Here is a 19,190-nt window from a genome sequence, read left to right as displayed (position 1 = left end):
TTAATACTCGACTTCAAGTTGTTGATTGACAAATTCCTCCACAAGCACATCAATGGTTGTTTCTGGTAAATCAGTCTTTGTTAAGAGTACATCACCATTATCTTTTGGTATCGATGGACCCTTCAAATGTTCAGATGGCTCATTTTCATAACTTTGTGGGAGATTAGATTCAACTTCATCACCCATGTTAAACAAGTCTCTTGGAACAGTCTTCATAACATAATGTTTATCTTGATCATATGGATCTTGCACATAGAAGCAGTGGTGTACTTGAGATGCAAGCACAAAAGGCTCTTCCTGAGAGCATCTCTTGTTAAAGTAGACATTAGTAAGGCCATAAACATCTTTTTCAACCTCATACCAATCACACTTAAATAAAACAACCTTAAAATGGCTGTAATAGTTTATTTTAACAATATCAACTATTCCACCATAATAAGTCAAATCTGCAGCAATCGGATTTTTATCCTTTGAGCTTGCAAAGGTTGTAGTTGAGGCAATTAGTGTAACACCACTATTTTGTATTTTACGCCTTGCATCACGCTGCCTAACATGGAATCTATATCCATTTATGAGATACCCAGAATATCTTTTTGCAACAAAATTCGGTCCTCTAGTCAATTGTTTTATCAAATCAGGCACATCCTCTCGCAAAGCACGAGTTTCAAACCATTGAGAGAAGTTTTGACAATGATTCTTGGCTTTGCTCCACTTAGATCTTTGTGACTGATTATTAACCTCTTGCTCATGCTCTCTACAAAACTTTTACTATATTTGTTAAAATAATAAATTAAATAAGATAAAAATTAATTATACAAAAGGAATGGATTAAGGTTCCTAATATATTCTTGAACATCGTAAAAATTTCCCAATAAGTATGCATGTGCCTGACTTAGTGACTTGTCATCTAAAATGATTGGATCAATTTTCTTTGCTCCTAAAGGAACTCCTTTGTTAGAAAACAAACTCACAGGTTCTACGTCACTTGGGTCACATTCATCATTGTTTCGCGCTCTCCTATTAAATCTGGTATGCACACCCCGATGCAGATATTTTGAGAATAAATTCATGCAATCTATTCCCACTTGTGTCTCTGCTATGCAACCTTCTGGAAAATGTCTATTGCGAATGTATGATTTGAATGTACCAATTTCTCTCTCAGTGGAATACATCCATCGATTTTGCACTGAGCCGCCTAATCTCACTTCATTCACCAAATGAATAGGCAAATGAATCATGATATCAAAAAATAAAGGAGGAAAAATTTGCTCCAACTGATTTATTGTTTCTATGATCTCTACTTCTAATCAATCCAGTTCCTCCAATGTGATTACTTTTCGGCACAAACGATTGAAGAAGGAACTTAGACGAATCAAAGGAATAGCCACATGATCAGGAAGAATGCTTTTAATTGGTATTGGAAACAAGTAATGTAACATGAAATGAGCATCATGGGTTTTATAATTAGACACCTTTCTTTCATCCAAGTACACACACCTAGATATATTGGAGGCACTACCATCAGGTATCTTAGTTGTCTTTAAAACTCCACATAAGATGGATTTCTCTCCATTTGTCATTGAGAAGCACGCCTTTGTAAACTTTGTTCTCTTACTATCTTCTGTATCTTGTGGATGAAGGTTCTTCCTGATTCCCATATCTTTCAAATCATAGCGTGCTTTTGCATGATCCTTTGATTTTCCTGAAATATCCAAAAGAGTTCCAAGTATGCTATCAACTATGTTTTTCTCTATGTGCATTACATCAAGGTTTTGACGTAACAAGTTGTACTGCCAATAAGGTAATTCAAAAAATATTGACCTTTTTTTCCATGGGTCATCATTTGATCTCTTTTTCTTCTTCCCAAACACATTTTCAAAATCACATAAGCTATTAAGAACATCAATTCCCTTTAAAGGAGCTGGAGGAGGCCTAAATTCAGTTTTTCCATTGAATGATCTTTTGTTTGATCTCCATGGATGATCCATCAGTAGAAAAACACGATGATCCGTATAACACATTTTCCGACTATGTTTAAGATAGCGAGAATTAGTGCCATAGTTACAACAAGGGCAAGCAAACTTTCCTTTTATACTCCAACCATATAACATAGCATAAGCAGGAAAATCACTGATTGTCCACATAAGAGGTGCCCGCATTTGAAAATTTTCATTTCTGGAAGCATCATATGTTTCAAGCCAGAATCCTATAATAATTTTAACTCGTCTATCAATGGTTGTAAGTAAATATCAATGTCATTTCCAAGTGATCGCGGTCCAGGTATAAGTAAAGAAGGTATGGAATATTCAGATTTCATGCACATCCAAGGCGGCAGATTATAAATCATCAACATAACTGGCCATGTGCTATGTGATATACTCATGGTTCGAAATGGATTGACTCCATCACTTGACAAGCTAAGTCTCACATTGCAACAATCTTGTGCGAAATATGGATGCACCCTATCAAAGTCTTTCCATGCTAGACCATCAGCGGGATGCCTTAACTTCCATCTTTAGAACGTTACTCTTCATGCCACCTCAAAGAATCTACCGTCTTTAAGCACATATATAGCCTTTTGAGTCTAGGAATTAATGGAAAGTGTCTCAAAGTCTTTGCAGAAACTCGATGTTGTTTTTTTAAAGACTCAATCTCACTATCAACTTTAGGAGCTTGAATATATCATGAAGCTCCAAAAGTATGACAAAATTCGTCATCCTTATGATCATTCCTGAACAACATGCAATCATTTGGACATGAATCAATTTTATCATAATCCAGACCAAGATTCTTAACCATACACTTGTTTTTATTGTAAGACTGAGGAGTGTTCAACTCAGGCATCGCCTCTTTTAATAACTCTAGAAGAGAAGTGAATGATTCATTGCTCCATCCATGTAAACACTTCAACAAATATAAGCGAAGTGTGAATGATAATTTAGAGAAACCTATACAACCAGAATATAATTCTTAGTTTGCCTCTTCAAGTAAGCTATAGAATTTCTTGGCATCTTCATTTGGACTATCATAAACTCCTCCAGCTTGTGCAACATCTCTAAATTGATCATTCAACAACCCATCAATATCATCACACGAGTAATCCATATCATCATCAACATTGAACTTGATATCCCATTCCCCGTGATTGATCCATCTAGTATAGCCTTTAACGAATCCATGGCATATTAGATGATCATACACTACATTCCTTCTGTTAGAAAGAATATTACAACATTTCGCACATGTACAATGAATTTTCTCACCATGAGGATCTCCATAAGAGTAAGAAAAATCTAGAAATGATTCAATGCCATCAATATACTCTTTGCTATACCTTGATAAATTCATCCAATCCTTGGATGTGCCATGTGAACTCCTAGAAGAATATATCAGTATTTAGTCTTTCAGCAATAATCATTAACCAGTTAACAAATATGTTTTAAAAGTCACGAGTAATCTATCAGAATCATGTGTTATGATATGATAAAAGTTTCTTACCTAGTCATGAGGCTTTCTCTATGTCAAATCAAACCTTTAATCCTCCACAAATGTTTTTCAATGTTAATGTTACAATAAATGAAAAAATAAGTATAGTTAATAGAATATACATAAATCTGTCCATAGATAAATGCGGAAATTTTGAGCGAATAAATGTAGAAGAGACCACCTACGGAGCTTGTGATGGTTCATCATTCTTGTGACGGTCCGTAGGTGGCAGCGTAGTGCAGTTGCTGAAGGAAGATGGGAAAGTCTAACTAAGTGTGGGGCTATGGAGTTTGCGACGGTCCGTCGTGCTTGTGACGGTCTGTAGGTGGCAGCGTAGTGCATCTGCTGAAGGAAGATGGGGAAGTCTGACTCAGACTAAGTGCGGGGTTACGGAGACCATGACAGTCCGTCGAGTGTGTGACGGTCCGTCCTGCAGGTTCATCATGAAGTTCAGAGAAGTAATCCCAGTACCCATATTCCAAGAGTTTAAGTGTTTTGGAACAAAGACACTCGACGGACCGTCATGCTTGTGACGGTCCGTAGGTGGCAGCGTAGTGCAGCTGCTGAAGGAAGATGGGTAAGTCAAGTGTGGGGTTACGGAGTCCACGACGGTCCGTCGAGTCTATGACGGTCCGTCCTGCTAGTTCGTCATGAAGTTCAGAGAAGTAATCCCAGTACCCACCCTTTTTGTGAGTGCAATCATTTGGAATTGTTGAAAGTTGAATCAAGATCATAGATCCCCTGTTACCACCGCAAGGCAACCTAAGAGAGAACGAATGGCTCTAGCAAAGTCAACCCAGGAGAGAACTCTTACGGATTTTGTAAAATAGGAATCCAAGGAAATCTTGTATATGCAGATTTACAAAGCATAAGCAACAGGACAAATATTGAAGCTGAAATCGCAGCAATTTGGAATGTACTACGTTATTGCAAGAAATGTGAGATCACAAATGCCATTTTAGAGACTGACTCGCTAAATCTCAAGAACATGATTCAATGAGAGTGGAGGTTAACTTGGAGTTTAATTGATAAGATAGAGGAGATGCATATGATTATGGGAACAATTCAAATCCAGATAGTACATATATTTAGAGAAGTTAATCAATTAGCTAATTGCATCACAAACATATCTATTAACCAAGAAAACAGGCAGCAGTATCACAGATTTCAAGATCTACCTAGTAGTGCAAGAGATCTTAAACATGTACAAGCAACAGTACAAACAATCACAATAAGAACAAAGAAAATCTTAAGCATCTGCAAAAATTAACATTAAAAGCAAAGGAAGAACCACAGAGTCACCTATTTACAAAATTATTTGTGGCCAAGCAGGGGAAAAGTATTTGTTTACAAACCAACAACCCCACTTGAAGATAGACCGATATTTGATATCTGACAAAAGAAAAGAGATCATCTCAATGTGCAGATTGTGATATATTACTCATGACGTAGAACAACAAATCAAAACATGATGGTTCTCTTTAATGTGTAGATTGTGATATTCAACTATGTGCACTACTATTATTATAACAACAACAAAAAAGTGTAGCCCCACGAGTGGGTCAGGGAATACAATAACATACATAACATAATTAAACAAGTGGAGTAAGTGGAGGGTAGAGTTAATATGAACCAAAAACTTTGAGGAAAACAACATTAACTTTCTTCAGGCAGTGAATTAGAAGGGGACGAGTAGGAAATCGATCTTCTCCATGAAACTTGAACACTAACAACGGATTAGAATTTTGGGCAGAATCTCGGACTCGAACAAAGCTTGGGAAAACTAATCTGCGAAATGAGTTTGAAATAGTGTTCTTAAGTGAGAAACTTGAGAGAAAAGTGTAGCTTCAATTCATCATCTTTCCAATAACCCAAAAGCATTCATTCTTTCTAAACACAAAACAAGAAATCAAAAACTTCAGCTAACGTATTGAAAAAGAGAATCGTACTTACTATTGAAGAAATCGTTATTGGAGAAAACGTCTTGAGCTCGTCAGCTCTTCACCTCTTCATCTCTGTTTCAGCTCTTCACCTATTCATCTCTGCTACGTTTCACCTCTTCAGCTCTTCATCTCTGTTTCATCTCTTCACCTCTTCATCTTTGTTTCATCTCTTCAGCTCTTCTACTCTTCTACTCTTCACGTTGTTCTTCAGCTTTCTTCACGTTGGTTCTTCAGCTCCTTCAGTTGGTTCTTCAGTTCCTTCACAAAATCGGAAAAGTGAAAGAGGAAGAGGAAAGCTGAAGGAGGGAGTAAAGAGTAAAGAGTCAAAAGTTAAATGTTTTATGATTTATTAATGTCTTTTTGGCCAGTAAAAATTGGAGGGAGAGTTGAAAATAATGGGAGGGAGAGTGAAAAAATTAAATGTTTTAGTGAAAATTTTAAGGCAACACTTATAAAGTGTTGTTTTTTCAATTATAAAAATAGGAAATTTTAGAAGTGTGGTCATATATGTAAATAGGTATTGTCAATTATATTATATTTTAACAACACTTATAAAGTGTAGTTTATCCCATTAAAGAGTACACTTTACAAGTGTTGCTAAAATTAATGTAACTAAAAGTCAAAATCATTCGATACACTTTAAAAGTGTTCCCAAAAGTATTTTAGGCAACACTTGAAAAGCGTTGTCAAGATTTAGTGTTGCAGTAGACCTAAAATGGTGTAGTGCCACCACCATCTCCTTCCCCTTTCCCTATTTTTGTGTCTTTTATTTATTTTATTGGCAGTCCGGCAACATCAAAACTGTAGCATAGCTTTGTTGTACAACAACCCCACAATATAAAATTGAGAAACTCGACCCTAGACCAAATACCATCGATGTACCATATGCGGTTCATTGCCTTTGTTTCCTCTTCTTTGGCGAGTCTTGTATCGCTATTTTACTTTGTTATATTATTTTTGCTGATAAGTTTGCACATCATCTTGGTGTTTCTCCAATAAACTCCATAAAGGCAAGGTACCTTGATTTTACTTGTCCTATATCAAATGTTATTTCATTCTTATTGTGATATCATTTGACTAATTACTGTTGTTAGTTGGTTAGTTTTGCACACTTACTTTTTCCGCTAATTATTTTGCATTCAGCTCTGACTAAATAATTTTTCTTGGAATTTTGAACTACTATGACCCATTTTTTTGAAGTTTTGTACCAGTTATGTGGCAATGCCATTATTTGATTTTTTTCTTATTACTTTGTCGATTTTTCAAATTTTATTATTATAATACTGACATATTTTTTTCTCAAAAAATATGTATATTGTTTCAGCTATGTTAATTTAATCATTATTTTTAGTTTTTGCCCAATTTTATTCAAAATCTGCTACAGTTTGATTTAGTGAGTTTTATCATGGGTCATTTTGTTAGAATCTCATGTAATTTTAATTTTGTTAACTCTATATGGGATACGTATCCACTAATATACCCATCTAGTGTTGCTTCATATCGAATGTAATTGCACCAATCACAAACAAAATTGATAAGTTTACTACAAAGGATACAACATAAGTCTTGGCAAAAATAAGGCTCATTGAAACAAATATCATAAGGCATGATCGCCAGAAAAGGCTAACACTGCTCCTTCATAACTCAGGTATGCAGGAATAATGTTACCTATATTGTAGACCATGCTTTGTGACAAAGGTTACAATATGTTTTGTTTTTTTCCCAAGAGTGTTCTTGTATCCTTTGGTGTAAGCTTATCAGTTTGGAATAACATAGATGTGAACACCTATTTTTTTACCAAAACAGAATATATTTTACATCAATTCAAAAAGGGTTATATTAAAAATAAAATAAAATAATAATAATAAATTATAAATTAATAAAAATTATAAGATCAATTATAATTTAATAATAAAAAAATTGATAAATAGAAGTTGGGAATTTAAGTTATTTGTTAATTATCTAGTCTAAAAATAATAATAATATAGAAAATATTATGAAAAAGTATAGAAAAAGAAAAGAAAAGAGGAGTCCTAAAGATTTCAAATTTGTTTTACCTTATCCTAATTATGCCCAACTTCCTAACTTATTTTACTAAAAAATATCATCCCATTTATTTATTTATTTTTCTCTCTCTCTTTGGACGTTTCATTAAAAAAACTTTACACATTTTTCTATTAATTTTTGTTTTTTTTAATTTTCTATTATTATTTTTATTTATTTTAAATCCTTATCTCAACCCCAATTTTCTCAATTTATTTTCAAATTAAATATTGATCTCACTCTATTACGTTCTTTTTAATTAGCATCAGATTCTCACCCAAAAATATTATATAAGCCACGTTCAGTTGAATAGAGAGATATAGAGTACACATAGATTGAAATTGAGAAACACAGAGAATATTACTTTAAAAAAAGTACGATACCAAAGAGAAAAGAGTGAAAAAGTGAGTTTTATCTTAAACATTGAGTTATAATCTGAAGTTTTTATTCGCAGTTTCGGTCCTGCGGCTCTTTAAAGTTAATTAACAATTATTAACTTTGAAAATCAGTAGATCGTAGCAGTTATTTTTGTGGTATCCATTTTCGCATCGAGGTAACTCTAAATTCTTGAATTAATTAAATGGAATGTTGTATGAAAATTTGATGCTTATAATAATAGTATGAAGTTTTTTTTTTGAATAGTATGAATATGTGATGCATGTTGTGATTTTTTTATTTTTAAAAAAATCTTTTTAGAATTTATGAATGTTCAAGAAAACTGAATCAAAAATGTTTCTTTCTATAAAATAATATGAAATAAAATATGTGTCATACATTTTTGTATTATTATTATTATTGTCTAAACTTTTAGATGCAATTTAATTGATTTTGTAATTCAGTAGTTCACGTTTTTCTGGAGCCTAGTTTTTCACTAAAAAATAAATAAATAAATTTAAAAACTTGTTATATTAGGATATATAAATAATTAATAATTTTTTTGTTATCTAAGTAGAATTGTAAATTTCATCTAGAGATTCATGATAAAATAATGATAATTACTATTAATAATGTCACGACCCAAATCGGGCCGCGACTGGCACCCACACTTACCCTCCTATGTGAGCGAACCAACCAATCTAAACCTTAACATTTCAATATAATATCAACAGAAAGTAATGCGGAAGACTTAAACTCATTAATAAAAACCAATTCAATAACTTCTAAAAACTAAATAACTATTATTATCCCCAAAATCTGGAAGTCATCATCACAAGAACATCTATGATCAAATTTCTAAACTAAGAGTATCTAAGAAGCTAAAACAAATGAAAAGCTAGTCCATGCCGGAACTTCAAGGCATCAAGACACGAAGAAGAAGATCCAGTCCAAGCTAGAAGCTTTAGCTCACCCTGAAATCTGGAGTAATGAAGACTGACTAGAGTTGCGGTTGAGTTGAAGATGATGGCACGTTTGCTGCACTCCACAAATAACAAAGAAGAAAACATAAAAGTAGGGGGTCAGTACAAACACAAGTACTGAGTAGGTATCATCGGCCAACTCAAAATAGAAAACAGTATATATCAGATAACATCATAAAATCAACTAATATCCTTAGCATGCAGCATTTACAGTTACCATAACCCTTGGTTACAACACCAAGCACATCAATGAGGACTCACGCCTCCTCATCATACTCATTTGGGAATTAGGTTCATTAGATTTAATATATTATCATCTTTCAAGATTCATTATATTTATTCCCCTCGTGTCGGTACGTGACACTCCGCTCCTCATATACTATCCTGGTGTCGAAATGTGACACTCCGGTCCTTATTCTATCCTGGTGTCGGAACGTGACACCCGATCTATATTCTATCCTGGTACCGGAACGTGGCACCCAATCCATATACTATCCTTGTGTCGGAACGTGACACTCCGATCCTCATATACTATCCTGGTACCGGAACGTGGCACCCGATCCATATACTATCCTAGTGTCGGAATGTGACACTCCGATCCTCATATACTATCCTGGTACCGGAACGTGGCACCCGATCCATATACTATCCTGGTGTCGGAACGTGACACTCCGATCCTCATATACTATCATGGTACCGGAACGTAGCACCCGATCCCCTAATCTCACTACTTTCGTTCATCAAGCCTTCTTTTACACTAAGGCATCATCATTAACAAAGTAGATTAGGGTTTCTTTTTCAAGATTTAAGATTCAATAGCTTGATCATGCTTATTTCATCACAATTATATAACCACAACATGCAAACACACAATTAAGCATATAGAAGGGTTTACAACACTACCCAATACATATCATTCGCTATTAAGAGTTTACTACGAATAGCATAAAAACCATAACCTACCTCCACCGAAGACTAGTGATCAAGCAAGCAAATTCCCAAAGCTTTGTGTTTTCCCCTTCTCGATCGACCCTCTCTCTCTTCTTGTTCTTTCTATTTTCTTTATTCAAACCCTCTTTCTTTTACCCTAATTAGCATATAATTAAGAATAAAATATGGCAATAATTACTAACTAATTAACTTAAGGTTACCTCTTTTAACCCCCAAGTAATTAGACTTATTAACATTAACCCACTAACTTTATAATTAAAGCAGGAATAGTCAAAAACGTCCCTTAAAACGTATAAGAAATCCGACCCAGACTGGGATTACGCAACCTGCGATGTCCCGTCGTGCCTGCGACGGTCCGTCCTGCAGGTCGTCGCAAGGTTCATAGACTCAATTTCCACCAAAGAGTCTGTGACGGTCCGTCCTTCCATTTCGTTACGAAGTTCAGAGAGTCGATTTTCAGTACCCAATTCAGATTTTCTAAGTGTTTTGAAACGAGACCCTGCGACGGTCCGTCTTACCCATGACGGTCCGTCGTGGGGTCCGTAGTCTCAGCCAGTTTTCTAGAAATAAAATCTGCTGCTCAAAACGACTAAACGGGTTGTTACAATAGATACCAATTTACCCATCGTTCGTCGTCGAATGATCATAAGAAGAAAAACAAGGGCAAAAAGGAGTACCTGAATCTGTAAACAGGTGTGGGTATCTTTCTTGCATATCAGCCTCTTTCTCCCAAGTGGCTTCTTCAACGGGTCGATTCTTCCACTGAACCTTGATGGATGCAATCTCCCTCGACCTCAACTTGCGGACTTCTCTATCTAAAATAGCAACCGGTTCCTCCTCATAACACAGATTCTCATCAAGCAAAACTGAATCCCAACGGATAATGTAGTTTCCATCCCCATGGTATCTCTTCAACATAGACACATGAAACACCGGATGCACTCCGGACAGCCCTGGAGGCAAGGTTAACTCATTAGCCACCTCCCCTATGCGCTTCAGAACCTCGAAAGGACCAATATACCTTGGGCTTAGTTTACCCCTTTTTCCAAACCGCATCACCCCTTTCATGGGCGAGACTTTTAGTAAGACTTGTTCACCCTCCATAAACTCCAAGTCTCTAAACTTCCGATCTGCATACTCCTTCTGTCTACTTTGCGCCGTTAGAAGCTTTTCTTGAATAGATTTCACTTTATCTAACGATTCTCTCAGAAGGTCAGTACCTCAAGGTCTAACCTCAAATGCATCAAACCACCCAATGGGAGACCTACATCTTCTCCCATATAGTGCCTCAAATGGGGCCATATCAATGCTTGAGTGATAGCTATTGTTGTAGGAGAACTCTGCTAAGGGTAAGAAGCTATCCCAATGACCACCAAATTCTATCACACATGCACGAAGCATATCCTCCAACACTTGAATCGTTCGCTCAGACTTACCATCGATCTGAGGATGGAACGCAGTACTAAGGTCCAACCTAGTACCCAATTCTGCATGCAATGTTTTCCAAAACTTAGAAGTAAACTGCGTACCTCTATCTAATATGATGGAGAGTGGAACCCCATGCAACCGAACAATTTCTGAGACATAGATTATGGCTAACTTCTCTGCATTGCAAGTCACTTTGACCGGAATGAAATGAGCAGACTTAGTTAACCTATCAACAATCACCCAAATAGAGTCATACTTACCCATTGTCTTTGGAAGACCAACCACGAAATCCATTGCAATCCTTTCCCACTTCCATTCAGGAATGGGCATTCTTTGAAGTGTTCCTCCGGGGATCTGGTGTTCATACTTTACTTGCTGACAGTTTGGACATTTGGCAATAAAATCAACAATATCACGCTTCATTCTACTCCACCAAAAGTGTTGCTTTAGGTCACGGTACATCTTGGTTACACCAGGATGTATAGATTATCCGGAACTATGAGCCTCTGTAAGAATAGTGTGGATTAAATCATCAACACGGGGCACACATACCCTTCCCTTGATTCTCAAAACACCTTCCTCATCGATTTGTGCTTCCTTAGCCTCTCCTTGCAACACTTTATCTCGGATCCGGATCAATTTCTCATCATTAAACTGCTTTCCCCTATTCTTGTCAAGGAAGGAAGATCTTGCCTCTACACAAGCTAAAAATCCTCCCTTCTCATTTACTTCTAATCTCATAAGGTCATTCGCCAGAATCTGAACTTCTCTAGCCAATGTGCGTCTAGAAGCTTGCAAGTGATCTAGACTTCCCATGCTCCCTGCCTTTCTACTTAAGGCGTCTGCCACAACATTAGCCTTTCCCGGATGATACAAGATAGTGATATCGTAGTCCTTCAGTAGTTCCATCCATCTCCTCTGTCTCAAATTCAAATCCTTTTGAGTAAAGACATACTGTAGGCTACGATGATCCGTGTATACTTCACACTTAACTCCATATAGATAATGTCTCCATTGCTTTAATGCAAACACTACCGCAGCTAGTTCCAAATCATGGGTCGGATAGTTACGTTCATGCACCTTTAATTGCCTCGAAGCGTAAGCAATTACATTCTTCTCTTGCATTAGCACTGCACCCAAACCCGAATAGGATGCATCACAATAGACAATGAAATTCTTACTTCCACTGGCAGGGTAAGGATTGGTGCAGTAGTCAACAAGGTCTTGAGCTTCTGGAAGCTTTCTTCACATTCATCCGACCATACAAATGGAAAATTCTGCTTAGTCAAGTTCGTCAATTGGGAAGCAATGGAAGAGAATCCCTTGACAAATCGATGATAATAGCTAGCTAAACCAACAAAGCTCCTTATTTCTGACACATTAGTAGGTCTTACCCTATTCTTCACTGTCTCAATCTTAGAAGGATCCACCATCATGCCCTCCTTAGACACCACGTGTCCCAAGAAGGACACTGAATCTAGCCAAAACTCACACATGGAAAATTTGGCATAAAGCTTTTTCTCCCTCAACATTTCCAATACCATTCTCAAATGCTCCTCATGTTCTTTGTTGCTCTTTGAGTATATCAGTATATCATTAATAAATACGATCACAAAGAGATCCAAATATGGCTTAAAAATTCCGTTCATCAAGCTCATGAAAGCAGCAGGGTCATTCGTAAGACCAAAAGACATCACTACAAATTCGTAATGCCCATACCTGGTCCGAAAAGCAGTCTTTGGCACATCCGTTGCTCGTATTTTCAATTGATGATAACCGGATCTCAAGTCAATCTTAGAGAAGACACAAGCACCTTGTAACTAATCGAACAAGTCATCAATGCGAGGAATGAGATATTTGTTCTTAATAGTTACCTTGTTCAACTGCCGGTAGTCTATGCACATTCGGAAACTCCCATCCTTCTCCTTCACAAATAACACCGGAGCACCCCAAGGAGATGCACTTGGTCTAATGAAGCCTTTGCTGAACAACTCTTGAAGTTGGGCCTTTAACTCTCTTAACTCTGTGGGAGCCATTCTATAAGGGGGTATAGAAATGGGGCGAGTGCCCGGTTCAAGATCAATGCAGAAGTCAATATCCCTATCTGGTGGCATACCTGGAAGATCTGCAGGGAACACATCCAAAAACTCACGGACTATCGAAACTGACTCAATCGAAGGTACTTGAGTAGTGTCATCCCTGAGATGTGCCAAGAAAGCTAAACACCCTTTACTAACCATTTTCTTAGCGCGAAGAAAGGAGACGATACGAACCGGATTGGAAGTGTAGTCGCCCTCCCACACTAACGGATCTGTCCCACGCTTGGCTAACGTCACAGTTTTAGCATTACAATCCAAAATCGCAAAATTCGGAGAAAGCCAAGTCATACCCAGAATTATATCAAAGTCGACCATTTCTAAGATAACCAAGTATACATAAGTATTGCTTTCCATAAAAGTCACAGGACAAGACCTATACACCTTCTCAACTATCCCAGACTCACCCACCGGAGTAGAAACACGAATAGGCATGTCAAGCAATTCACAATTTAATTTAAGACCAGTAGCAAATGAAGAAGATACATAATAAAACGTGGATCAAGGATCAAACAATACAGAAGCCATGCAATCACAAACCGAAAGATTAGCTATGATGATAGCATCAGATGTCTCCGCTTCAAATCTCCCAGGGAAAGCATAATAATGGGCCCTCTCACCTATCTGTCCGTTGCCCCTACCATGTTATGATGTAGTGGCTCAAGTTTGCCCATCACCCCGACCATTTTGGTGACCACCAATACCTCGACCACCGCGTCCTCCAGAATGACGACCTCTTCCATAACCACCTCTACCTCTAATATTTGGAGGTTTGTAACTCTGTTTTGGACAATAACTCTTGATGTGTCCAGTCTCCCCAAATCCATAACACTCTCTTGATTCAAGCATAGGTCTCTCAGAGAAGTGTTGACCGGTCTGAGGTAGACCCCCAACTACAGTCTGTAGTGAAGACTGAATTGGTCGGACTGAGTAACCTCCTGAACCCTGTCCTCTAGAGTAAGAACCATTAAACTCACCTCCCTTTCGAAACCTTTTTGATGTAGTTGCCATGGTGAAGTCATCTGGCTTCACTCCCTCTACCTCTGTCACGAAGTCTACCACTTCTTGAAAAGATTTCGCTGTAGCCGCTACCTGTAAGGTTGAAATCTGCAACTCTGACCTCAACCCCTTCACAAAACGGCGAATCCGCTCTTGTGGACTGAAACAAAGTTGGGTGTCATACCTGGATAATGCACAAAACTTAGCCTCATATGCAGTAACCGACATCCTACCTTGCTCTAGGCTCAAGAACTCATCTCTTTTCCTATCCCTCAAAGTCCGGGGGATATACTTCTCCATAAAGAAGCTAGAGAATGATGCCCAAGTCATAGGTGGTGCCCCTGTTGGTTGACACTCAACATGTGACCGCCACCATATTTTGGCGTTCCCTTGAAACTGATAAGTCATAAACTCAACACCAAACCGTTCTACTATGCCCATCTTGTGTAGTAGCTCATGACAGTCAACCAGAAAATCGTAGGCATCCTCAGATTCAGCATCCTTGAAGGCAGGAGGTTTCAATTTCAAGAACTTACTGAAAAGTTCATGCTGATCATTTGTCATTATCAGCCCTGTAGTCAGACGAGGAAACGTGCCTATTTCCAATGAGGCATCCATGCGGGGAGCCATAGAAGCCGCATGTTGTACCTCCGGAGCTTAAGGTGCTGGTGCAGAAAACACTGGAGGTGTCTAGCCTTGATCAGATAATCCGCTAAGATAAGCAAGAACCTGATTGATCATTTCTGGGGTAGGTTGGGGTGGCAATTCCTCATTCTGTACTTGTTAATTTTCCCCATCCTCCCTTTCTATTAGTACTTCTTCAGTCGGTGGAGGAGTCACCGCCCTAGTATTAGATGGGCTAGGTGCTCGTCCCCTTCCTCTAGAGGACGTCCTCCCACGACCTCTACCACGGCCTCTTGCCGCTGCTCTTCCTCGAGCTACAGCCCCAGTGGCTGGCTCAGATGTATCTTGTCTTGCCGATGTTGATGTTGGCGCGGTTGTTGCTCTAGTTCTAACTATCTGCGAAATAGAGTGAAGATGGTCAGATACCAATTTGTATCACCTAGATACCAATTGGACCCAAGTAATAGCACGAAAGAAAGAAAGAATGGAATTTTCCTAAAGTCTTATAGCCTCTCAAAGAAAAGTAAAGGCGTCCCCCTACCGTTCCTTAAGACTCTACTAGACTCGTTCTTGTGTGATGAGACCAACGAACCTAATGCTCTGATACCAAGTTTGTCACGAGCCAAATCGGGCCGCGACTGGCACCCACACTTACCCTCTTATGTGAGCAAACCAACCAATCTAAACCTTAACATTTCAATATAATATCAACAGAAAGTAATGCGGAAGACTTAAACTCATTAATAAAAACCAATTCAATAACTTCTAAAAACTCAACAACTATTATTATCCCCAAAATCTGGAAGTCATCATCACAAGAACATCTATGATCAAATTAATAAACTAAGAGTATCTAAGAAGCTAAAACAAATGAAAAGCTAGTCCACGCCGAAACTTCTAGGTATCAAGACACGAAGAAGAAGATCCAGTCCAAGCTAGAAGCTTTAGCTCACCCTGAAATCCGAAGTAATGAAGACTTGCTAGAGTTGCGGTTGAGTTGAAGACGATGGCACGTTTGTTGCACTCCACAAATAACAAAGAAGAAAACATAAAAGTAGGGGGTCAGTACAAACACAAGTACTGAGTAGGTATCATCGGCCAACTCAAAATAGAAAACAGTATATATCAGATAACATCATAAAATCAACTAATATCCTTAGCATGCAGCATTTATAGTTACCATAACCCTTGGTTACAACACCAAGCACATCAATGAGGACTCACGCCTCCTCATCATACTAATTTGGGAATTAGGTTCATTAGATTGAATATATTATCATCTTTCAAGATTCATTATCTTTATTCCCCTCGTGTCGGTACGTGACACTCCGCTCCTCATATATTATCCTGGTGTCGAAATGTGACACTCCGATCCTCATTCTATCCTGGTGTCGGAACGTGACACCCGATCCATATTCTATCCTGGTACCGGAACGTGGCACCCGATCCATATACTATCCTGGTGTCGGAACGTGACACTCTGATCCTCATATACTATCCTGGTACCGGAACATGGCACCCGATCCATATACTATCCTAGTGTCGAAACGTGACACTCCGATCCTCATATACTATCCTGGTACCGGAACGTGGCACCCGATCCATATACTATCCTGGTGTCGGAACGTGACACTCCGATCCTCATATACTATCATGGTACCGGAACGTAGCACCCGATCCCCTAATCTCACTACTTTCGTTCATCAAGCCTTCTTTTACACTAAGGCATCATCATTAACAAAGTAGATTAGGGTTTCTTTTTCAAGATTTAAGATTCAATAGCTTGATCATGCTTATTTCATCACAATTATATAACCACAACATGCAAACACACAATTAAGCATATAGAAGGGTTTACAACACTACCCAATACATATCATTCGCTATTAAGAGTTTACTACGAATAGCATAAAAACCATAACCTACCTCCACCGAAGACTAGTGATCAAGCAAGCAAATTCCCAAAGCTTTGTGTTTTCCCCTTCTCGATCGACCCTCTCTCTCTTCTTGTTCTTTCTATTTTCTTTATTCAAACCCTCTTTCTTTTACCCTAATTAGCATATAATTAAGAATAAAAGATGGCAATAATAACTCACTAATTAACTTAAGATTACCTCTTTTAACTCCCAAGTAATTAGACTTATTAACATTAACCCACTAACTTTATAATTAAAGCAGGAATAGTCAAAAACGTCCCTTAAAACGTATAAGAAATCCGACCCAGACTGGGATTACACAACCTGCGATGGCCCGTCGTGCCTGCGACGGTCCGTCCCGCAGGTCGTCGCAAGGTTTAGAGACTCAATTTCCACCATAGAGTCTGTGACGGTCCGTCCTGCCATTTCGTTACGAAGTTCAGAGAGTCGATTTTCAGTACCCAATTTCAGATTTTCTAAGTGTTTTGAAACGAGACCCTGCGACGGTCCGTCATGCCCATGACGGTCCGTCGTGCCCATGACGGTCTGTCGTGGGGTCCGTCATCTCAGCCTGTTTTTTCAGAAATAAAATCTGCTGCTCAAAACGACTAAACGGGTCGTTACAAATAATTATGATTAAAAAAAATTAAAATTTGAGGAATTGTATAAACATAAAAAAAGAATAAAAAAATAAAATTAATTAATTAAAAAAACCAGAAAACATAAAAATAAAAATAAAAACAGCAAAGGAAAAAATAACAGAATTTATATATATATATATATAAGAATCACAAATTTATAAAGAAAAAAAAAGAAAAAGAGTGAAGCAGAATGAAAAAATATATAAAACAAGAAACTAAAAAAATGAATGAAAAAGAACGTAAAAAAAAGTAACATAAATTATAAAAGAAAAAAAGGATAAGAAGACAAATTTTATAAAATAGTGATAAAATAAAAATAATGATAAAATAAAATTAAAAAAAAAGAAGAAAGAAACAATTTTAAAGAAAAAAAATAATATGTATATAAAATTTTGAATAAAACATTCCTAATTTATTTAGGATTTCTTGATAAAAACTAACTTCAAATCTTATAAAATTTATATATTTTTCTTATTCTTTATCTAGTAAATAAATAAATATATATTCCTAAGTTATCTAGAACTCGAAAAATCTCTTCTCCATACGAATTCTAATTTGTAGAAATTCTATAATAACATTAAAAAGAACATATAAATATAAGCTATATATTTATATATATATATATATATATATATATATATATATATATCCTGATGTTTCAAGTTTAAAATTATTGGATGCATAGTGAAAAAAAAATTATAATCATTTAAAATAAATAAGCCAATTTCAATTAAGTTTAAAATAAATCTAAGGGTAAATAACAATTTTATTATTAATTAAACAATATAATATCCAAAAATTAAGTTAAGTCATATTAAAGTCAATAAAGCAACCGTATCAGAACCACGGAACCCGAGGGGTGCCTAACACTTTCCCCTCGGTCAAAAGAATTCCTTACTCGAAGTTCTAGTTCGCAGATCAATAAAAATAGAGTCAAATTTCCTTTTGATTAGGGATTTAAATAAGGTGACTTGGAATACTAAAACTCAATTCCAAATGGCGACTCTGAATAAAAATTATCCCTTTTCAAAATGTCACTTTAATTGGAAAAACTCTTTTCTTTAAAAACGAATAAAAAATCGAAAAATTGAGAGAGAAAAAAAGGGGTGTGACAGATGGCGACTCATCTGGAGATTAACTAGAATTCGAGCTTTAAATATTGATTTATGTATGACTATGATTTATTAATTTGCGTTTTTAGATATTGTATTTATTTAATGTGCTAATTGTCTACTTATTTAATGTTTGATATTATTTGATCTGCATATAAGTTGTCTTCTCTCGCGAATTTTACTGATTATTCAATAATAATATAATGGAAATTGCGACTATGCACCCCACTTCTGTCAAGATAGCCAGTGGATATTCGGTCCATGGTGAAGATTTTTAGTTAAACATATTTAGGATAGGGAGCGCTCATGCACAAAGCCTAAAAGCGCTGCTATCGATACGTTACTACTCCCTAACTCGAGTTGTCGGCTCGTTTTACAACCAATCTAGATACTTTTCTCCACAATTTTGAGTTGTATAACTGAAACCAAATGTGGTAGTTCCGAATAGACTTCATTGTTTGATTCATTTTCATATGATTTAATGAAAGACTCTATATATGATCGAACTATCTAGATAAATAACTCAATTTTTACCATTTTAAATTAAAATCAGAATAATAGAAAAAGGTTTTCTTTTACAATATAAATTTCAC

General features: G+C 36.8%; 1 protein-coding gene across 1 annotated transcript; it reads right to left on the bottom strand.

Moving 5' to 3' along the window:
* LOC138349288 (uncharacterized) lies at positions 1–2,159 on the bottom strand. The gene is made up of 2 exons (XM_069299608.1): positions 1,498–2,159; positions 1–754 (listed from the first exon to the last, which is right to left on the bottom strand). Exons 1-2 carry the CDS (start codon positions 2,157–2,159, stop codon positions 1–3), a joined length of 1,416 nt encoding a protein of 471 aa, XP_069155709.1.
* Between the last annotated feature and the right edge of the window lie 17,031 nt (positions 2,160–19,190).

This window comes from Solanum lycopersicum, chromosome 6 (genome assembly GCF_036512215.1).
Source record: "Solanum lycopersicum chromosome 6, SLM_r2.1".
NCBI lineage: Eukaryota > Viridiplantae > Streptophyta > Magnoliopsida > Solanales > Solanaceae > Solanum > Solanum lycopersicum.
The sequence above is the reverse complement of the archived record's forward strand: the minus strand, read 5'-3'. Positions and strand labels throughout refer to the sequence as shown.